The sequence below is a fragment of the Sciurus carolinensis genome, chromosome 3 (assembly GCF_902686445.1).
Source record: "Sciurus carolinensis chromosome 3, mSciCar1.2, whole genome shotgun sequence".
In the NCBI taxonomy this organism is placed as follows: Eukaryota; Metazoa; Chordata; class Mammalia; order Rodentia; family Sciuridae; genus Sciurus; species Sciurus carolinensis.
Genome location: NC_062215.1, coordinates 21,358,642 through 21,382,483, shown reverse-complemented (window position 1 = coordinate 21,382,483; position 23,842 = coordinate 21,358,642). Strand labels below are relative to the sequence as shown.

The 23,842-nt window shown below is 42.1% G+C and overlaps 3 protein-coding genes across 3 annotated transcripts; all 3 read right to left on the bottom strand.

The window, feature by feature from the left end:
- Positions 1-9,149: 9,149 nt before the first annotated feature.
- LOC124980553 (keratin-associated protein 5-5-like) lies at positions 9,150-9,605 on the bottom strand. Its single transcript, XM_047546237.1, has one exon. The coding sequence runs from the start codon at positions 9,603-9,605 to the stop codon at positions 9,150-9,152; it is 456 nt and encodes a 151-aa protein (XP_047402193.1).
- Positions 9,606-15,428: 5,823 nt separating this feature from the next.
- LOC124980552 (keratin-associated protein 4-12-like) lies at positions 15,429-15,920 on the bottom strand. Its single transcript, XM_047546235.1, has 2 exons — positions 15,646-15,920; positions 15,429-15,567 (listed from the first exon to the last, which is right to left on the bottom strand). Exons 1-2 carry the CDS (start codon positions 15,918-15,920, stop codon positions 15,429-15,431), a joined length of 414 nt encoding a protein of 137 aa, XP_047402191.1.
- Positions 15,921-22,101: 6,181 nt separating this feature from the next.
- Positions 22,102-22,908, bottom strand: LOC124979262 (calphotin-like). The gene is made up of 2 exons (XM_047543782.1): positions 22,740-22,908; positions 22,102-22,625 (listed from the first exon to the last, which is right to left on the bottom strand). The coding sequence occupies exons 1-2, from the start codon at positions 22,906-22,908 to the stop codon at positions 22,102-22,104; spliced, it is 693 nt and encodes a 230-aa protein (XP_047399738.1).
- Between the last annotated feature and the right edge of the window lie 934 nt (positions 22,909-23,842).

Genomic DNA, 23,842 nt, shown 5'->3' with positions numbered 1-23,842 from the left:
GGTGTCAGAGGATAGAGGTTCTGGGGATGTTTCCAGGAAGGTGGGTTTGGAAGGTTTGGAGGTCTCTCTGCCCCACATCCCTTTTATACCCTGCTAAGAGACTCGTGTTGTCACGTGCAACACACTTTCTTTGCAATTGTTTGTAGTAGTAAATAGTCAATTATCAAATTAGTTCTGTTTGTTTTTATATCAATTTTCAAGTTGTATGGAAAACATGATTTCCTTTCCCTGATGTGATAGCATTCACATTCTGCTGTTCTTAAGTCATCTCTGAAGTGTCTTTCTATCTTCACTTCCTCATAGTACCTGTGTCACATGACATTCTGCCTCTGCCTGGTGGGCATCAATGTCAGTGTGGGTAGTAAGTATTATCTGTCCTTTGCAAATATCAACTTCGGTGTCCCTTATTTCTTTATGGGGACAGAAAAGTAAAAAATTGAATTTTCATCTCATGGCTCATTCTTGATGCCTCTTTTGGGCAAAGAAGTTTTGAATGTACTGCACAGACTCCGGGCCTGAGAGCAGGCCAGACTTTAGGACACTTCCCCTTTCCCTACCCAATCATTATGTCACTTCTAGAAGTCTTAGTGGGATATACGCAACTTTTGTGAGTGGAAACCCACACGGTGAAATTGAATATTTTGTTTTCCCAGGAAACTAATGACCAAAGTGTTTTTTATGGGTCCTCTGAGGAGATATGGCTTCACAGATCGGCAACACCAGGAGGTTCAGATCCCTCAACACTCCACTTGATTGAGAATTGTTTCCTTCTGTTTCTGGTTTCCTGTGTTTGTGGTTTGAACAGGCCATGTTGACTCATGTCTTGTTTCCTGAACACCCTTGCCAATCCACATTTGATGCTCCCAGGAACCTGCCCTGTACAACTCATAACCTGCCACCTGGCTGCCTGTATTGAGTTGTCTCTGCATTCTTAAGATGAACTGTACTCTCCTTTGTAATTTTTGAAGTCATCATTTGGATTTTAGTGATTAGGTGTTATTTTAGCAAAAACACACAGAAAGAAATCAGAAAATGGAAACAGATCTCTCCATGAATGGATATTAGCTGACACATATTCCTAGTGAAGATAGAGTCAAAGAGGCCAAAACTGTGATTCCTAATGGCCATGTGACTACTGTTCTTAAAAATGAGGAATACTGTTCCCCGTCAGTTGGTCTTCTGTGTGTCAAGAAACAGGCAGATGGAGACTATGTGGTATCTCTGTGATGGCATCTGATGTATCTTTGTTATGTCTTAATTCAATCATTTAAAGAATAAGGCCCTTGCCATTTTTCTGTCATGTTAACTTGGGTGCCAAACACCCATTTCATTGGTTCTTATTGTTAAGGCATGTATTGGTAAACATGGAGAATGTGACATAGATAAATAAAGAAACTTTTGAGTGTGGAATTATTTCACTGGATTTATTAATCAAGAAAGAGGGGAAAATAAGAAATAGAAGTTTCGCTTTTTGATTCCTACAAGAAACATTTTAGTATAAATTCAGGAAGTTTGCTAATACAGTTTTGCACAGCTCAAAAGCCAGCATGAAATACCATGATAAGCCAGTGAATATCATAGTTTCAAAACCTGTGTTTCTCAATGTTCTCCAACTGGAATCACCTGGGGAGCATTAAGAGCTGCCAATGACTGGCTCCTGCCAGAAACATTTGGACTGAATTGCTCTGGTGAAGGGTCTTTGCATCACAAGTTTTAATGCTCCTCAGTTTATTCTGATGGGATGCAAAGTTGAGACCCTCCCCATTACATGAATTGATGTTCATTTCAATTTAGCACAGAAGTCACTCAAATCAATAAAATTCAATTGATGGCATCTGAAAACAGAGAAACTGATTCTGAACTGGGACCACTGAAGTGTGAGCAATGCAGAGGTAAACATTTCATATTCATCTTTAGTGTTTTAGAACATTCTTCTCGAAATCAACAGACCGACAGACTCACCTAGATGCATATGGACCACCCGAGCACAAATCACCGTGGGAAATCACTGTAGACAGCATCCTGCACTCTGAAGAAGGAAATTCAAAAGAGGAGAGAATTCGCTCCATGCATTCCTTGCTAAGTTCTACCTGTGGTGTGGTGAAATGTAATGGATAATCACTATCTGGATCACATTCAGAGATCTTACCCAGGGTCTAACAAAAACTCACTTGTATTATGGCATGGAATCATAATGAGTGTGTAATGTCTTCCCTCCTTGTAATTTTGTTTCAAGTGCCATAAGATAAAATAATCCATATGACAAAATATCAAATAAATTTAAATGAGATGGACACAATTGGCATTTGCACACACCATCCAGGAATTAGGTTATGTCTATGAGCAGCATGTGCACATCACACTAGTAGATGATAGAGAACGCTATGCAAAGCAGAGTTTTCTTTTCAGGTTTTACTTATATGGTGTTAATCAAAACTTTTTAAAAATAAATACATATCATATATTGTGTCCATAGTTACAAGGTACTATGTTTCCTTGAATCACAATGTTTTAGTAACAGCATCTTAATTGTGTTAATAAACCTTTCATCACTGTGACCAAAATACATGATGAGCATACCTTAATGGAGGAAAGATTAATTTGGCTCCTGATACCAGAGGTTCAGTCCATGTTGAGCAGATGCTATGACTCAGACTGTTTGGGTTCAAGATAAGGCAGAACACCATGGCAGAAGGGTATGGTGAAGATGCTTTAATCTGCTCCATTAGTTTCAGCCATGTTCCAAACAGAGGGAAGGGGCCACAGGGAAGGGGAGCCCTCTGGTATACCCGCGCTGACCCACCTCCACCAGCCATTCTCCAGCTGCCTGAAGTTGTTACTCAGATCTTTCAAACTGGGATGAAATCTTTAGTTTACAGTCATGACAATCCACTTATTTTACCTCTGAACAATGTTACATAAACACAGGAGTTTTGGGAGGCTACTTATCAGTTTATATTGAACCCATCACCATACTCTAAGAAGAGACCCCTACAATAACCATGTAGGTTGATAGGAAAATTAATGTACTTTGAATTCAACTCTATTACTTTACAATGAATATTCAGTTGCTTTCAAATATTTAAGAGTATGTTAAGCAGTATTACCAGGTTGATATGAAGTGGTATAGGTAATCAGAGCAGTATTTAAAGTAACAAAAAGGGCCACCTAGCATTTATTGACTGACTCTGTATTTGTCCTTGAAATATCTTCATTTATTTCTCATCTGAAATCGCATTTTAATTTTTGAGGAAATATTTCATTTTATTTTACTTCTTTTTTTATTATTTTTTATTTAACTTTTAATTTTTTAAAGACTGCATTTTGTCATTGTACAAAAATGGGGTATATAATTTCGTATCTCTTAAGAATACATTTTTATGGGGCTGAAGGGCTCATGCCAGCAATACCATACCCTTAGAATGCCGAGGCAAGAGGATCCCAAGAGTGAAGTCAGCCTGGACAACTTAGAGAGATCCTATATCAATACAAAAAGAAGAAAAGCTGAGGGTTTGCTTAGTGGTAAAGCTCCGCTGGATAATATTTCCAACCCAGAGAATACAAAAAGGAATGATAAAAGAATTCAACAGTTTTTATGATGGAAAAGACATTTGTGGTGAAATGTGTACAAGATGTACAACTTTAGTGCTACAAATAATTAGCAAAGAAAAAAAATTGGCATCACCAAGGACTCTTGTATATCTTTTCTTGACTCTATCTCCCTCCCTCCACCAGGGAGAATCACCACCCTAATTTTTAAGGAAGTTTTATCATCATTTTTTCTTTGTATATTATCCATATATATATATATATATATATATATATATATTTAAACTGTTCTGTTTAGTTATGCATGCCTTTGATTTTATGTACTTTTTAAGTTTCTATTCTTTGGTACAATACTCTGGACTAGCTGGGAATAGTAGCCGTAGGTGGTCCCACTGTTTTCTACCTTCTGATGTTCACAGTTACCGTGCGTTGAACATGGGTAGTGCCTCTCATGCTATGGTGAAGGACGGCCTCCCAGACTGACAGAATCGGTAGATGCTGTGCACCTTGAAAAGGTGAGGTTTTCTGGAAAACCCTTAGGCTATTGGGAGCAGGCCCTACAGAGAGAATGGGACACCATTGCCTTTTCTGTCTTTTTTCTAGCTGGTGATGTGTGCAGTTTGCGCTACCATAAGCTTCTCACATTTGCCGCTCAGTGTCCCCAACAAAGACCCATAGAAATGGGGTCATTTGATCTTGATTGGGAGCTCCAGAATGGTGAGAAATATAAATCTGCTTTTTGTCAATGCATTGTCTCAGTTATTTTCTAAAAAAAATCTAAAGAAGTTGGTTGCTAGCAGGAGAAAAGGCAGAAAGAGATTCTGAGGAAATAGCTAAATAAGAGGAAACTAGAGTGAGTTAAAATAGAAAAGACTCTAAAACCAAACCGTAATATACTATTCAATCCTTCCAGTCTTCAGTAGCCTGATGTATGAAAGGTACTTGAGTTCAAATAGGATGGGGATGTGAGAATGGGAACCCAAAGCTGAAAAACTATATGAAAATTAGGGGAAAAATGTCTTGAAGGAAAATTGGGCAATTGTTTCTGTTGGAGTTCAATATCTTCTCTGCTTTCCTTCTCTTCTGACACGTGGGGTTGTCTGGAGTTTGGTGGTAACGCCACCCTTGGATGATGAAAGCTACTAAGGTGAGAGGATTACACATGGAGGTGGGACTCCTGGAGGCAGGCTATAGCAACTGCCAGTCCTTCTAGGAGAGTGCACATGGGGACTCTCTTTGGTGTCCATTCGTATGATTCAGGAGCCTGGTCTTAGCCCCTTCCCTCACTAATGGACCCCAGAAATTCTGGTCCATAATCTAGTCTTTAAATTGTATCTCTCCTGCCCCTGCCCTTTTGACTTCCCAGTGAGGGACTTCTGCACCAGAGGTCCTGAAGGTATAGCACCATGACCTGTATGTCTGACTCAGAAAGCTGTTTTGTACTGAGCAAATCAGGACCAGTTATTGAAAGCTGTGGGCCAGTCATACATCTGCAAGCACTGGTTTGGATTGGTAGCTAGGGAATGATAAGGAGACTGGGGATTGAGAAGCCAGAGGGCCCTGTTGATTGTCAAACTGGCAGGACCAGGTGATTGGTGGAGTTGTGGACCAAGGTGATGTCAGATCCCAGCAAGTCCTCCCTGAGTTTTATCTGATATCTGCATGGGTGCTGGATGGTTTGCTGGATAAGCAGGGATCAAGATGCCCTCCCACACTCTTCCCGCCTACCAACTCCTTGCAACCTCTCTCCTGCCTCTGCAGCAAGAAGGTGGTGATTAACACACTTCTCAAGCATACCTCAGATGTAACTAAACCTGCAGGGCTTTGGTGATGATCTTTCTAGTCCTAGCTCTTATCCCTGGATGAGAGTGACCACTTCCAAAGTTGGAGACTGCAGCAGTCGATAACCTGTAAGATAACCTTGATATTGAGTTTCTAGTCTCTAGCAGGTGTCCCAGGATGGAAACTGCCCCAAATAAAGATGGCAGTGCCAGTGTCAGGGATAATCCAAGATGGTGGCAGAGGTGTCCCAAGGTGTTGGTAGATGGGGAGCCCCAGCCAGCAGGTGGCAGTGTTGGAACCCCATGGAGCGGGTGCCTGACTGCATCCATGCAGGGTTGGGGGTGGGAGATGGTCTGATCTAACACCACGCTTTCTTTATCTATTCATCTGTTGATTGGTATCTCAATTAGTTCCATAATTTAGCTCTTGTGAACCAAGTGGCTATAAACATTTACGTTGCTGCATCAATTTTGCATGTGAATTTTAAATGGTTTGTGTATAAACAAAAGACTTGGATAGCTGAGTCAAATGGTGGTTCCATTCCAAGTTTTCTGAGGAATCTCCATACTACTTTCCAGAGTGGTTGCACCAATTGGCAGTCCCACGAGCAATGTATAAGTATACCTTTTTCCCACATCCTTGCCAACTTTTATTGTTGCTTGTAATCTTGATAATTGCTATTCAGACTGAACTGAGATGAAATCTTGGAGTAGTTATGATTTACATTTCTTTAGTTGTTAGAGATGTCAAACATTTTTTTCATATATTGTTGCTCAATTGTATATGTTCTTCTGTGAAGTGTCTTTTCAGATTAATACTCTGTTTATTGATTGTGGTTTTTTTTTTTGGTGTTGAGTTTTTAGTTCTTTGTATGTCCTGTAGAATGATGCTCCATCAGAGGTTCATGTGGTAAAAATTTTCTCCCGTTCTATAGGCTCTCTCTTCATGTTATTGATTGTTTCCTTTACTGAGAAGAAGCTGTTTCATTTGAATCCATCCCATTTACGGAATCTTGATTTTTCTTCTTGATGCTCCACGGCTCTTGTCAAGGCAGTCAGTTCCTAAGCTGACATGGTGATGATTGGGGCCTACATTTCCTTCTATTAGGTGCAGGGTCTCTGTTCTAGTGTTGAAGTACATGAACCACTTTGAGTTGACTTTTGTGATTGGTGAGAGATACATGATTAGTTTTATTTTGATACATATGGATTTCTAGTTATCGCAGCACCATTTGTTGAAGAGGCTATATTTCCTCCAATATATGTTTTTGATGCCTTTGTGTATCATGAGGTAACTATTTATGTTGATTTGTCTTGTGTCTTCTCTTGTGTACCATTGGCCTATGCTTCTGTTTTGGTGCCAATGTAATGTTGTTTTTGTTACTATGACTCTATCGTATAATTTAAGTTCTAGTAATGAAATGCCACCTGCTTCACTTTTCTTTGAAATGATTGCTTTGGGTATTCTGTTGACTTATTTTTCCAAATTAATTTTTGGTTGCCTTCTCTAGTTCTATGAAGAATGTCATTGGGATTGTAGTAGGAATTGCATGAAATCTGTATAACACTATTGGTAGTATGGCCATTTTGGCAATGTTTGGATACTGTTGTGAATGGGTAATTTTCCTAATTTCTCTTTCAGTGAGTTCATCATTGATTTATAGGAACATGACTGATACATGTATGTTAATTTTATATCCTGCTCCTTTGCTGATTCATTTAGTTGTTCTAGAAGATTTCTGGATGGAATTGTTTGGATCTTCTAAATGGACAGACATTTCTGGTCTTTGGCTCAATACTCTGGACTAAATGGGATTAGCAGTCTATAGGTGGTTCCACCGTTTTCTACTTTCTGGTGTTCAGTTACTGTTTCTTGAACATGGATCATGACTCTCATGTTTATTGTGAACATTGGCCTCCTAGACTGAGTGAATTGTGGACCTTGAAAAGGTGAGGTTTCCAGGGAAGACATTAGGCCATTGGAAGCAGGCCCTACAAAAGTAGTAGGGGAACCCAGCCCTCTCTGTCTTTTTCTTTCCAGATGGTGATGGGTGCAGTTTTTTCTACAACATTCTTCTTGCCTTTGGAAATCTTTTACTCGGTGTCCTCAGCAAACACCCATAGAAACTTGGTCATGACTGGAACCTCCAGAAGGATGAGAAAAATAAACCTAGTTTCTGTGTATGCATTAGTTCAGCTATTTCATTGAATTAATATGAAGGTAATAATAAAGCAGTTTATGTCTTTGCTTATGTCTGAAATTTCCCTTCTAATCAATAGCATTTGGCAACCTTCAGCACTGAAGTTAAAATGACACAAAATTTTCTGTAGTTAACCAACCTTATTTTACAGGTTCTGCAATGTGACAGTGATGCATTAAGGAAAGAGCTGAGGACAACCTCCACTCAACAGCCAACATGCTGAGACCCATCTCTTTGAGGCAAGAGTGGAGGAATGCCAACCTTCAGATCCAGTGATACAGTGATATATCCACTGATATCTTAAAGGAATCTGTGAAGACAGTGGTAAGAAATAGCAATTGCTGGGCTGGGGATATAGCAGAGTTGGTAGAGTGCTTTCCTCGTAAGCACAAGGTTCAATCCCTAGCACCGAAAAAAAAAAAAAAAAAAAAAAAAGAAAAAGGACAATTACTTCAGAAGATTTATCAGTTCAGTAGATGGGTCAACTAAGATCTGATCTTTATTCATGTTTATTGAAATGTTGTTTAAGAATACCAACTTTGAGAAGGGAGTACATGGGTCATAGTCTCTGCTCCCTTAAATATATACCAGAGAGAAAGAACCTAGAAGTAGAAGTTTGGGAAATGATCACAGGAAGCACTGTGGAAAGTTAAGAAATGAATTCAGGATAGTCAGAAGGCAGTAGAGAGTGAGCAGAACAACACTGTCATCATAGGAGTTCCAGGTCCCAGAGGAACTACAGAGGACTGGAAAGACCACACAGGGGAGACTGACCTGGGCCTTCTGTGCACCAATTCCAATTCCCTGCTGAGCTCTGCTGCTGGACACTTTAGCCCTCTTGCACAGGGGATGCTCCACATCCAGAGAAAGTCTCATACAGGTGACAGCTTTCCAATTCATTACTGGGCATTAGAATGATAAATGCTCACGGAAAGGAGGTGGAGCCTCTCAGATTATCTGTTATGGTTTTAAAAGCTTGATAGATGTCCTATCGAAACAAACAAACAAACAAACAAACAAAAAGGCCGAGTGGGACAGCAACTCAAAAGGGAAAAATAAAGAGACACGAGACCAGTAAATGTGTATGCCAGTAAAACTCAGGTTTATTGAAGATGTAGCTCTGTCTCCACATGAGACAACATGCCAGAGAGCAATAATATCCAAAGAGGTCATGAGACAGTAGAGGGAGGATAGAGAAAATTAAAACTAGTTTACATTGGTAAGAGACAGAGCAAGCCAGTGGGGGAGGGGCAGTGCATTTGGATGCCAAACTCTCTCATATAATCAGTTGGAATTGTGTTCAGTTGTTCCATCATGTAGAGGCTGACAGATGGGGTCCATGGAGAATATTGGTTGTGGAGGAACAGACATGAGGTCAGAGTGCTCAGCAGTAGGAACCACTGGAGGAGACTGGAGAGGGTCAGGTGGTGTAGATATAAATGGGTGGTAGCAGCTGGGAAGGCAGCAGGTGAGGGGGCAGCTCTGGGTTGTGCAGCAGGTGTTCTGGCAGCTTTGGGTGATGCAGCAGGAGAGCCTAGAGGGCCAGGACATTAGGGAGCTGGGGCAGGTACCAGCAAGGATGCTGGCAGCACCCAGACTCTCAGCATGTTGGGAGGCATCAGCAGGATCCACAGCAGCTGGGGCGGCAGCAGGTGGTCCTGCAGCAGGTGGTCTGGCAGCAGGTGGGGCGACAGCAGCAAGGGCGGCAGCAAGAGGAGACACAGCAACAGGGGCGACAGCAGCAGGAGCCACAGCCACCACACCCACCACAGCCACTGGAGCCACCACAGCCACTGCACCCACCACAGCAGGAGCCACAGCAGCTGGGGCGGCAGCAGGTTGTCCTGCAGCAGGTTGTCCTACAGCAGATGGGGCGGCAGCAGAAGGAGCCACAACCACCACACCCACCACAGCCACTGGAGCCACCACAGCCACTGCACCCACCACAGCAGGGGCTACAGCAGCAGCTGGGGCGGCAGCAGGTGGTTCTGCAGCAGGTGGTCTGGCAGCACCTGGGCTGGCAACAGCCACAGCCCTGGCCGGAGCAGCAGGATCCACAACAGGAGTTGCACATGGTGTCAGAGGATGGAGGTTCTGGGGATGTTTCCAGGAAGGTGGGTTTGAAAGGTTTGGAGGTCTCTCTGCCCCACATCCCCTTTTATACCCTGCTATGTGACTCGTGTTGTCACATGCAACACCCATTCTTTGCAGTTGTTTGTATTAGTAAATAGTCAATTATCAAATTAGTTTTGTTTGTTTTTATATCAATTTTCAAGTTCTATGGAAGGCATGATTTCCTTTCCCTGATGTGATAGCATTCACATTCTGCTCTTCTTAAGTCATCTTTGAAGTGTCTTTCTATCTTTACTTCCTCATAGAACAGGTGTCACATGACATTCTGCCTCTGTGTGGTGGGCATCAATGTCAGTGTGGGTAGTAAGTATTATGTGCCCTTTGAAAATATCAACTTCAGTGTCCCTTATTTCTTTATGGGGATAGAAAAGTAAAAAATTGAATTTTCATCTCATGGCTCATTCTTGATGCCTCTTGTGGGCAAAGAAGTTTTGAATGTGCTGCACAGACTCCGGACCTGAGAGCAGGCCGGCCTTTAGGACACTTCCCCATTCCCTACCCAATCATTATGTCACTTTCAGAAGTCTTAATGGGATATACGCAACTTTTGTGAGTGGAAACCCACACAGTGAAATTGAATATTTTGTTTTCCCAAGAAACTAATGACCAAAGTGTTTTTTATGGGTCCTCTGAGGAGATTTGGCTACACAGATCGACAACACCAGGAGGTTCAGATCCCTCAACACTCCACTTGATTGAGAATTGTTTCCTTCTGTTTCTGGCTTCCTGTGTTTGTGGTTTGAACAGGCCATGTTGACTCATGTCTTGTTTTCTGAACACTCTTGCCAATCCATGTTTGATGCTCCAGGAAACCTGCCCTGTAGAACTCATATCCTGCCACCTGGTTGCCTGTATTGAGTTGTCTCTGCATTCTTAAGATGAACTGTATTCTCCTTAGTAATTTTTGAAGTCATCAATTGGATTTCAGTGATTAGGTGTTATTTTAGAAAAAACATGCAGAATGAAATCAGAAAACGGAAACAGATCTCTCCATGAACGGATATTAGCTGACACATATTTCTAGTTAGGATGGAGTCAAATCTTAAAGGGGTCAAAACTGTGATTCCTAATGGCCAGGTGACTACTGTTCTTAAAAATGAGGAATGCTGTTCCCCATCAGTTGTTCCTCTGTGTGTCAAGAAACAGACAGACAGAGACTATGTGGTATCTCTGTGATGGCATCTGATGTATCTTTGTTATGTCTTAATTCAATCGTTTAAAGAATAAGGCCCTTGCCATTTTTCAGTCATGTTAGCTTGGGTGGCAAACACCCATTTCACTGGTTCTTATTGTTAAGGCATGTATTGGTGAACATGGAGAAGGTGGCATAGATAAAGAGTGTGGAATTATTTCACTGGATTCATTATTCAAGAAAGAGCAGAAAAATAAGAAATAGAAGTTTCGCTTTTTGATTCCTAGAAGAAATACTTTTGTATAAATTCAGGATATTTGATAATACAGTTTTGCACAGCTGAAAAACCAGCATGAAATACCGTGATAGGCCAGTGAACATCATAGTTTCAAAACCTGTGGTTCTCAATGTTGACTCCAACTGGAATCATGTGGGGAGCGTTAAGAGCTGCCAATGGCTGACTGCTCCCAAGAACAAATTGGACTGAATTGCTCTGGTGAAGGGTCTTTGCATCACAAGTTTTAATGCTCCTCAGTTTATCCTGACAGGATTCAAAGTTGAGACCCTCCTCAGTACATTGTCCCCATTAAATGAATTGATGTTCATTTCAATTTAGCACAGAAGTCACCCAAATCAATAAAATTCAATTCATGGCATCGAAAAACAGAGAAACTGATTCTGAACTGGGACCACTGAAGTGTGAGCAATGCAGAGGTAAACATTTCATATTGATCTTTCATGTTTTAGATCATTCTTGTGGGAAACAAATAGACCGACAGACTCACCTAGATGCATATGGACCACCCGAGCACAAAGCACCATGGGAAATCACTGTAGACAGTATCCTGCACTCTGAAGAAGGAAATTCAAAAGAGGAGAGACCTCACTCCATGCATTCCTTGCTAAATTCTACCTGTGGTGTGGTGAAATTTAGTGGATAATCACTATCTGGATCACATTCAAAGATTTTACCCAGGGTCTAACAAAAACTCACTTCTTTTATGACATAGAATCATAATGAGAGTGTAATGTCTTCCCTTCTTATTTTTTTCTTTCAAGTACATAAGATAAAATAATCCTTATGACAAAATACCAAATAAATTTAAATGAGATGGACACAATTGGCATTTGCACACACCATCCAGGAATTAGGTGATGTCTATGAGCAGCCTGTGCACATCACACTAGTAGATGATAGAGAACGCTATGCAAAGCAGAGTTTTCTTTTCAGGTGTTAATTATATGGTGTTAATGCACAACTTTTAAAAATAAATACATACCATATATTGTGTCCATAGTTACAATGTACTGTTTCCTTGAATCACAATGTTTTAGTAATAGCATCTTAATTGTGTTAATAAACCTTTCATCACTGTGACCAAAATACATGAAGAGAATAACTTAATGGAGGAAAGATTAATTTTGGCTCATGATACCAGAGGTTCAGTCCATGTTGAGCAGATGCTATGACCCAGACTGCTTGGGTTCAAGATAAGGCAGAACACCATGGCAGAAGGGTATGGTGAAGATGCTTTAATCTGCTCCATTAGTTTCAGCCAGGATGCAAAGACAGGGAAGGTGCCACAAGGAAGAGGATCTTTCTGGGATACCCGCAGTGACCCGCCTCCACCAGCCATGCTCCAGCTGCCCTAAGTTATCACTCAGATCTTTCAAACTCGGATGAAATCTTTAGTTTACAGTCATGACAATCCAATTATTTCACTTCTGAACAGTGTTACCTAAACATAGAAGTTTTGGGGAGACTATCAATTTATATTGAACCCATCACCATACTCTGAGACTCCTACAATAACTATGTAGTTTGATAGGAACATTAATGTACTTTTAATTCAACTCTATTACTTTACAATGAATATTCAGTTGCTTTCAAATATTTAAGAGTATGTTAAGCAGTATTACCAGATTGATATGAAGTGGTACATGTAATCAGAGCAGTATTTAAAGTAACAAAAAGGGCTACCTAGCATTCATTGACTGACTCTGTTTTTGTCCTTGAATTATCTTCATTTATTTCTCATCTGAAATTGCATTTTAATTTTTGAGAGCATATTTCAGTTTACCTGACTTCTTTTTTTTATTATTTTTTATTTAGCTTTTAATTTTTTACAGACTACATTTTGTCTTTGTACAAAAATGTGGTACATCATTTTGTTTCTCTTAAGAACACATTTTTTGTGGGGCTGAAGGGCTCATGCCAGCAATACCATACACATAGAATGCCGAGGCAAGAGGATCCCAAGAGTGAAGTCAGCCTGGACAGCTTAGTGAGAACCTATATCAAAACAAAAAGAAGAAAAGCTGAGGGTTTGCTCAGTGGTAAAGCACCCCTGGATAATATTTCCAACCCAGAGAATAAAGAAAAAATGATAAAAGAATTCAACAGTTTTTGTGATGGAAAGGACATTTGTGGTGAAACGTGTACAAGATGTACAAGTTTAGTGCTACAAATAATTAGCAACGAAATAAAGTTGGCATTACCAAGGACTCTTGTATATCTTTTCTTGACCCTATCTCCCTCCCTCCACCAGGGAGAATCACCACCCTAATTTTAAGGAAGTTTTATCATCATTTTTTCTTTGTATACTATATATATATATATATTTAAACTGTACTGTTTAGTTATGCATGCCTTTGATTTTATGTACTTTTGAAGTTCGTATTCTTTGGTACAATACTCTGGACTAGCTGGGAATAGTAGCCTGTAAGTGGCCCCACTGTTTTGTACCTCCTGATGTTCACAGTTACTCTGCGTTGAACATGGGTAGTGCCTCTCATGCTATGGTCAAGGATGGCCTCCCAGACTGACAGAATTGGGAGATGCTGTGGACCTTGAAAAGGTGAGGTTTCCTGGGAAACCTGTAGGCTATTAGGAGCAGGCCCTACAGAGAGAATGGGACACCATTGCCTTTTCTGTCTTTTACTTTCTAGGTGGTGATGTTTGCAGTTTGCTCTACCAGAAGCTTCTCGCCTTTGCCGCTCATTGTCCTCAGCAAAGACCCATAGAAATGGGGCCACTTGATCTTGATTGGGAGCTCCAGAATGGTGAGAAATATAAATCTGCTTTTTGTCAGTGCATTGTCTCAGTTATTTTCTTTCATTAATACGAAGGGAATAATAAAGTAGTTTATATAATTGCCTCAGCTTGAGAAGTTCCTTCTAACCAACAGTATATAGCAACATTCAGCACTTAAATTACAAAGACTCACACATTCCTGTAGGTAACCAACCTTCTCTGTTTCCGTCACTGGCTTAGGTGAATCCAGCTACAGTGTGACCGTGATACATTTTGGGAAAGAGCTGAGAACAACCTCTATTCCACAGTCAACAAAACCTGAGGTCCATCACTGAGAGCCATGTGTGGAGCCCACTAAGGATGAGAGTTGAGCATCTGGTATTGTTCTCTGTCCCTCAGATCCATTGATGTACTGATATATCCAGTATTAAAAGGTAACTATAAAGAAATTGGTAAGAAATAACAATTAGTTCAGAAGATTTCTCAGATTGATAGACAGGTACAGGAAGAGTTGACCCTGGCCATAGAGACCACCCATATTTTTTGAAAAGTTTTCAAAGGATATCAACCCTGAGAATGGGAGGGCAGTGTTCCTAGTCTCTGTTGCCTTGATAATATACCAGATAGAAAGGTCTTAGGATTTACAACTTTGGGAAATGATCAGAGGAAGCACTGTAGTACATTTGGTAATTGATTTAGGGCATTACACAAGGAAGTAGACAGTGAGAAAACACCACTGGGGTCATATGGGTTTCAGTCCTACAGAGTACCTAAGGAGGACTGGAAGGACCCAGCCAAGGGAAATGCAGCTGGATCTCCTGTGCAGCAATTCCAATGAACTGGATGAGCTCTCTCCCTGAACCCTTTAATCCTCCTCTCCAGAGTTTACTGTTCATTCAGAGAGCATCCACAGAAGAGAGGTCCAGGTGCATGCTCTCTCAACCATTTTGGGCATGAAAAATTCTCACAGAACACAGGGGGAGCATCCCAGATGGTCTCTTCTGGTTTTTAAACCTTACAGAGATGTCCAGTTCAAGGATTGACAGAGAAGGACAGCAACTCAAGAGAAAGAGACAAGAAGCCATTATGTGTGTATGCCAAGAAAATTCAGATTTATTGAAGATGTAGTTTTATCACCACAAGAGACAACATGCCAGACAGAACTAATATCCAAAGGGACAATGTGAGAGTAGAGGGATGCTACAAAAACTGAAAATGTGGGGAGGGTCAGTGCCTTAGGAGGCCAAACTCTATCAAATAATCAGTTGGAATTGAGGTGTCCAATTGTTCCACCATTAGGGGCTGATAGATGGAGTCCATGGAGAATATTGTTTGAGGAGGAACAGAGATGAGGTCAGAGTGCTCATGAGCAGGAATCACTGGAACAGACTGGGGAGGGTCAGGTGGTGTGGACAGAAATGGGGTTGCAGTAGCTGGAAAGCCAGCAGGTGAGGGGGCAGCACTGGGTTGTGCAGCAGGTGTTCTGGCAGCATTGGGTGATGTAGCAGGAGGGCCTAGAGGACCAGGATCTTAAGGAGCTGGGGTGGGTGCCAGCAAGGGTGCTGGCAGCACCCAGACTCTCAGCAGGTTGGGTGGCATCAGCAGGATCCACAGCAGCTGGGGCGGCAGCAGGTGGTCCTGCAGCAGGTGGTCTGGCAGCAGGTGGGGCGACAGCAGCAAGGGCGGCAGCAAGAGGAGACACAGCAGCAGGGGCGACAGCAGCAGGAGCCACAGCCACTGCACCCACCACAGCCACTGCACCCACCACAGCCACTGCACCCACCACAGCCACTGGAACCACCACAGCCACTGCACCCACCACAGCAGGAGCGGCAGCAGCTGGGGCGGCAGCAGGTGGTCCTGCAGCAGGTGGTCCTACAGCAGATGGGGCGGCAGCAGCAGGAGCCACAGCCACCGCACCCACCACAGCCACCGCACCCACCACAGCCACTGGAGCCACCACAGCAGGGGCTGCAGCAGCAGCTGGGGCGGCAGCAGGTGGTTCTGCAGCAGGTGGTCTGGCAGCACCTGGGCTGGCAGCAGCCACAGCCCTGGCCAGAGCAGCAGGATCCACAACAGGAGTTGCACATAGTGTCAGAGGCTGGAGGTTCTGGGGATGTTTCCAGGAAGGTGGGTTTGAAAGGTTTGGAGGTCTCTCTGCCCCACATCCCCTTTTATACCCTGCTATGGGATTGGTGTTGTCACATGCAACACTCTTTCCTTGCCATTGTTTGTATTAGTAAATAGTCAATTATCAAATTAGTCCTGTTTGTTTTTATATCAATTTTCAGGTCCCATGGAAAACATGATTTCCTTTCCCTGATGTGATAGGATTCATATTCAGCTCTTCCTGAGTCATCTCTGAAGTGTCTTTCTATCTATCCTTCCTCTCTTTCCACAGAGAGGAAGTCACAGGACATTCTGCCTCTGTCTGGTGCACCACAGTGTCAATGTGTATAGAAGGTCATGCTTGCCTGTGGTAAAGATCAAATGCTCCATCCCTAATTTCTTAGTGTGGATACAAAATAAAAACGTGGATTTTCATCATGGTTCACTCATTATGCATCTGGTGGACAAAGAAGCTTGGACTATGCAACACAGACCTCTGGCATGAGAACACGAAGGCCACTAGAATCCTTCCTCCTTCCCTACTCAATCATTACCTTTCTTCTACATCTCTTAATGAGATGTACAGAACATTTTGGGTGGAAACACACATAGTGAAACTTGGATGTTTTGTTTTCCCAAGAAACAAATGGCCAAAATAATTTTTATGTGTCCTCTGAGGGATATGGTTGCAGAGATCAGCAGCACCAAGAGGCTCAGATCCTTCAATTATTTCCCTCTGTTTCTGGCTTCTTGTGTTTGTGGTTTGAACAGGCCATGTTGACTCATGTCCTGTGTTTCCTGAACACCCTGCTAATCCACCTTTGATGCTCCAGGGAACCTGCCCTGTGAAACACATAACTTTCCACCTGGCTGTCTCTGTCCAGTTGTCTCTACATCATTCCTAAGATGAACTTTACTTTCTTTTATTTGTACTGAGGTCTTTGATTGAATTTTAGTGATTAGATCTTATTTTCAAAGATGGATGGATTTAGAGAATATCACAGTAAGTGAAATAAGCAGAACTCCCCCAAAACCAAAGGCCAAATGTGTTCTCTGATATCAGGAAGTTCATTCACAAGAAGGGGGAGGATAGGGAAGAATAGAGTCACTTTATATTATGTAGAGGGCATTGAACGGAGGTAAAGAGGTGCGGGGGGAAGAATAATAATAGAGTGAAACAGGCATTATTACCTCATGTACATGTATGACTGCATGATTGATGTGATCTTGGAATGTGTATAATCAGAAAAAGGAGAGATTGCACTCTATGTATGATCTATCAAAATATATAAATGCATTCTACTATCATAAACAACTATAATTAGAACAAATAAAATAAAAAAAATTAAAAAAAATGCACAGAGAAATCAGAAAAGGAAAACAGATATCTGTTTGATGAATGGCTATTAGCTGACACATAATCCTAGTGAGCATTAAATAGGGGCTAAAACTGTCATGGCTAATAACCAGGTGACTGATGTTCTTAAAAATGAGGAATGCTGTTCCCCATCAGTTGGTTCTCTGTGTGGTAAGAAACGGGCAGGTAAAGTTGAGTTGGTAGCTCTACGATGGCATCTGATGTAACTTTGTTATGTCTTAGTTCAATAATTTAAAGAAGAAGCCCCTTGACATATTTCCACCATGTTACCTTGGGTGGCAAACACCTGTTTCACTTGAACCTTATTTTTAAGACACATGTTGGTAAATGTGGAGAATATGACCTAGATAAATCAATACGCTATCTGAGAGTAGAGATACGTCAGTTGATTTACCGTGCAAGAAAAACAGAGGACAAAGAAGACATAGAAGTTTGAGTCTTTGATTCCTAGAAGCAATATTTTTGAGTAAAGTTAGGAATTTTTGAAATTACTGTTATCCACAGCAAAAAAGCCAGAGTATATTAACATCATAGACCAGTGAATATGATAAACTCCAAAACAGTGGAAGCCCAAGTTGGCTGCCACTGAAAACTGCCTATTCCTGGCTCCTGCCCATAACAATTTGGACTGAATCGCTCTGGGGAAGGGTCTGGGCATTCCAAGTTTGTCAGACTTCTCATTGTATCCCAGTAGGATGCAAAGCTGAGACCCTCCTCATTAAATTCTCCCCATTGCATGCTTGGCGTCAGTTTCATTTAAGCATGGAAGTCACCAAAATCAATACATTTCAATGGGTTGCAACTAAATGACAGAGAAATGAATGCTGAACAAGGAACACTCAAATTTGAGCAATAGGAATTAAAATTTTTATTTTCCTCTTTGTTGTTTTAGATCATTGTTATTGAAAACTGTCAGATGCACATGGATGGGACTGCAGCACTAGCGTGGAAGCACAATGGGAATTCACTCTAAAGAAGGAAACTCGAGAGAGGAGAGACCTTGCTGTTTGCACTCCTTCTGGAGTTCTACCTGTGGTCTCTTGAAATGTAATGGAAATTTAATATTTGTGTCATATTCACTGATTACCTAAGGTCTACACAAACCTCATTTCTTTCATGATATGGAGTAGTAAACAGTGACATGTCTTCCCTCTAAATAGTTTTCTTTGTCTTTTTCAAATGCCACAAGACACAATAACCAAACACCAAAGAGATTTGAATGAGGTTAACACAATAGACATTTGCACACAGCATCCAGGGATCAGGTTATGTCTATGATCAGACAGGACAGTTCATGCTATTGTATCCTGTAGAGAATAAGGAAACAGACTTTTCTTTTCAGGTGTCACATACCTGATGCTAGTGCACAATGGATTTCAAATTAATATGTCATATGTATTGTGTTCATAGTTCCCATGTACTATGATTCCTTAAATTACAGTGTATTAGTAATAACCTCACAATTGTCTTAGTAAGCCTTTCACCACTGTTATCAAATACATGACAAGAATATCTTAAAGGAGGAAAGATTTATGTTGTCTAATGATACCAGAGGTTCAGTCACTGTTGAACACACCCCACAACTTGGACTTTTGGGCCACAAAGAAGGCAGAACAACATGGTGGAAGGACACAGGAAACATGCCTTAGTCTACTCCACTAATCACCTACAGGATGCAAAGACAGGGAAGGGGCCACAGGGAAGTGGGACATTCCAGAACTCCCCCCAGTAACCTATATCCACCAACCATGATCCAGTGCCTGAAGTTATCACTCAGATCGTTCAAACTAGAATGGACTCTAGGTCCTAGCCCTTGCAATCCAATTATTTGGCCTCTGGGAAGTTCTACCTAGACACAACCATGTTCTCTTTGGAGACACTTACCATAATCATTAGGTTTATAGGAAAATTAATGTAATTTTAATTCCACCTTTACTTTAATTGAAGATCATGGTGCTTTCAAATAGTTAAGTATATATATAAATCTGTAATGCCAGATTTTTTACTTACTGGTATATGTCATCAGAGCACTACTTAAAATAGTGAAAACAGACACCTAGCATTGATTGGCTCTTGGTTTTTCCTTGAAGTATCTTCCTTGATTTCTTACCTAAATTTCATTTTAATTTGGAAGGACTATTTCAGTTCACCTGACTTCTTAAGAACTCATTTTTTTGGCCTGAAGGGCACATGCCAGCAATGCCATATACTGAGTAGGCTGAGGAAAAACGATCCCGAAGGTGAGGTCAGTCTGGAAAACTTAATGAGGCCAATGTCAAAATATAAATAACAAAGGCTTGAGGTTTAGGTCCCTGTAAAGCGTCCCTAGAGAACATGACCTGTGCCCCAGGAAAGAGTACCAAAATGATAAAAAAGTTCAACAGTATTTTTTTTTAACGAAAAGCACATTTATTGTGAAACATGAACAAGGTGTACATGTTTATAGTGCTATAAATACTTAGGAGGCAAGTACCAACATGCACAAAGCTCAAGTCCAGGAAGAGAATGTTGGCATCACCAAGGGGTCTGTGTGTCTTTTATTGACCTCATTCCACCCCCCACCACGAGGATCAACATTCTGGATTTTAAATTAGTCTTACATTGCTTTTCCTTGTATATTATTCGCCCAATATATATATATATATCTAAACTGTAACAGTTTAGTTATAAATGCCTTCAAATATAATTAGAATATAAATATAAATAGAATCACAGTATGCATCGTTTTTTTTCCATTCTTGGGTTCAATACTCTGGAGGATCTGGAAATAGCAACCTGTATGTGGCTCCACGTGTTTCTACGTCCTGGTGTTCATAGTTACTGTGCCTCGAATATGGATAGTGCCTCTCATGCTTATTGTGAAGGATGGCCTCCCAGACTGATAGAATTTGGAGATGCTGTAGACCTTGAATTGGTGAAGTTTCCTGGGAAACCTTTAGGCCATTGGGAGCAGGCCCTACCCAGGGACTGGGGGCCCCTGCCCTTTCTATCTTTCTCTTTCCAGCTGGTGAATGGTGTGGTTTCCTCCAGGAGAAGTTTCTTGCCTTTGCAACTCAGCATGTTTCACGTAGACCCATAGAATATGTGCCACTTGAACTTGACTGGATGCTCCAGAGTGGAGAGAAACATAAACCTGCTTTGTGTATGTACATTGTCTCAGTTGTTTCATTGCACTGAGACGAAGTGAATAATAAAATAGTTTATGGGATCATTTTGACCTTGGGAACTTGCTTCTAAACAATAGCACATGGCAATCTCTAGCACTTACCTTGCTAAGACTCAGACATTCCTGTAGGAAAGTGTTATGGATTAGATGATGTGTCCCCCAAAACCTGCATTGAGAGACAATGCAAGAAGGTACTTTAACCTAATCAGTGATTTAAACACCTGATGGGGTTGAGTGATAACTGATGTGGTTAGGGTGTGGCTGGAGGAGGTGGGTTTTGGGAGCCTGCCTGTAGTGTATACAGTTTGTTTCTGGAGATTAGAAACACTCTCTCTCTACTTCTTGATCATCATGTAAGCTGTTTCCTTCCTCCACACTCTTCTGACATGATGTTCTGCCTCACCTCCAGCCTCAAGAAATGGAGCCGGCCGTTTATGGACTAAGACCTATGAAACCTGGAGCCCTCAACCTCAAGTAAATCTTTCTTCCTGAAATTGTTTCGACTGGGACCTTTAGTCACAGCAGCAAAACAACTGACTAAAACAGAAATCCCACTTGTTTAACAAACACTTCTTCTTTCTATCACGTAGAAGAATCCAGTTGCAGTGTGACAGTTATGCATTAAGGAAACAGCTGAGGACAACCTCCACTCAGCAGCCAAGAAGCCCTGAGGCCCATCCCTGAGAATCAAGTGTGACGGCCATCAAGGAAGAGAGTTGCTAACCTGTTCCGTGTCCCTCAGATTCAGTGATCCAGTGATATGTCGAGTCATACCTTAAAGGAATCTATGAAGAGATTGGTAAGAAGTAACAATTCTTACCAGCTACTGAATTTTCCAGTAAATTCAGAAGAATTATCAGTTCAGTAGACAGTCAGACTAAGAGATGACAACATGGAGACCATGTATATTGCTTGAAAAGTTGTTGAAGGATGTGAACACTAAGAATGGCAGTACTTATGGCATTAAGCATTATCAGTCTCTGTTCCCTTGAAAATATACCAGTTAGAAAGGACCCAGCACTAGCAGTTTGGGAAATGATCACAGGAACCACTGTAGGGAATGTGGAAATTGATTCAGGATAGTTAGAAGTAGACAGTAAAGAAGTGACAGTGGGGTCATATGAGATGCAGTCCCACAGAGGAACTGTGCAGGACGGGGAAGACTTCCCGATGGGAAATAGAGCAGGATCATCTGCACCAACTCCTGTTCACTGAGCTCTGCTCCTGGACCCTTGTAACCCACTTGCCAGGAGGATGCTCTACATCCAGAGACAGTCCTCAGGCAGATAGGTCCAGGGGCTTGCTTTCCCAACCACAATTTGGGTATTAGAATGGCAAATGCTCAGAGAACAGAGGTAGAGCATCTCAGATGGTCTGTAATGGTTCTAACTCTTAATAGCTGTCCTACTAAAAACAGGCAGAGAAGGCCATCATCTCAAAAGGGGAAAATAAAGGCACACCATGCCATTATGTTTCTATGCCAGTAGATTCAGATTTATTGAAGGTGGAGATTTATCTCCACATGAGACAACATTCCAGACAGAAGTAAAATCCAAAGGGGCAATGTGAGGGTAGAGGGACTCTATAGACAATTGAAACTGTGGTGAGGGGCAGTGCCTTAGGATGCAAACTCTATCAAATAATCAGTTGGAATTGAGGTGCCAATTGTTCCAAGATTTAGGGGCTGATAGATGGAGTCCATGGAGAATATTGGTTGAGGAGGAACAGAGATGAGGTCAGAGTGCTCATCAGCAGGAACCACTGGAGCAGACAGCAGTGGTTCAGGTGGTGTGGACAGAAATGGGGTTGCAGTAGCTGGAAAAGCAGGAGGTGAGGGGGCAGCAGGGGGTTGTGCAGCAGGGGTTCTGGCAGCATTGCGTGATGAGCAGGAGGGCCCACAGGACCAGGATCTTAAGGAGCTCAGGTGGGTGGCAGCAAGGGTGCTGACAGCACCCAGACTCTCAGCAGGTTGGGCGGCATCAGTAGGATCCACAGCCACCACACCCACCACAGCCACTGCATCCACCACAGCAGGGGTTGCAGCAGCAGCAGGGGCGGCAGCAGGTGGTCCTGCAGCAGATGGTCCTACAGCAGATGGGGCGGCAGCAGCAGGATCCACAGCCACCACACCCACCACAGCCACTGGAGCCACCACAGCAGGGGCTGCAGCAGCAGCAGGGGCGGCAGCAAGTGGTCCTGCAGCAGGTGGTCCTACAACAGATGGGGCGGCAGCAGCAGGATCCACAGCCACCACACCCACCACAGCCTCTGCACCCACCACAGCCACTGGAGCCACCACAGCAGGGCTGAAGCAGCAGCTGGGGCAGCAGCAGGTGGTTCTGCAGCAGGTGGTCTGGCAGCACCTGGGCTGGCAGCAGCCATAGCCCTGGCCGGAGCAGCAGGATCCACAACAGGAGTTGCACATGGTGTCAGAGGATGGAGGTTCTGGGGATGTTTCCAGGAAGGTGGGTTTGGAAGGTTTGGAGGTCTCTCTGCCCCACATCCCCTTTTATACCCTGCTATGGGACAGGTGTTGTCACATGCAACACTCTTTCCTTGCCATTGTTTGCATTAATAAATACTCAATTATCAAATTAGTCCTGTTTTTTTATATCAATTATCAGGTCATATGGAAATCATGATTTCCTTTCCCTGATGTGATAGGATTCACATTCTGCTCTTCCTGAGTCATCTCTGAAGTGTCTTTCTATCTATCCTTCCTCTCTTTCCACAGAGAGGAAGTCACATGACATTCTGCCTCTGTCTGGTGCACCACAGTGTCAATGTGTATAGAAGGTCATGCTTGTCTGAGGTAAAGATCAACTTCTCCATCCCTAATTATTTAGTGTGGATACAAAAAAAAACCTGGATTTTCATCATGGTTCACTCATTATGCATCTGGTGGACAAAGAAGCTTGTAATGTGCAACACAGACCCCTGGCATGAGTAAAGGATGGCCACTAGGAACATTCCCCCCTCCCTACTTAATCATTACCTTTCTTCTACATCTCTTAATGAGATGTACAGAATATTTTGAGTGGAAACACACATAGTGAAATTTGGATGTTTTGTTTTCCAGGAAACAAATGGCCAAAAAGATTTTTCTGTGTCCTGTGAGGAGATATGGCAGCAAAGATCAGCAGCACCAAGTGGCTCAGATCCCTCAAATGTTTCCCTCTGTTTCTGCCTTCTTGTGATTGTGGTTTGAACAGGCCATGTTGACTCATATCTTGTGTTTCCTGAACACACTTGCCAATCCATATTTGATGCTCTAGGTAACCTGTCCTGTGAAACACATAACTTTCAGCTGGCTGTCTCTGTCAAGTGGTGTCTTCATTCTTAAGATGAACTTTACTTTC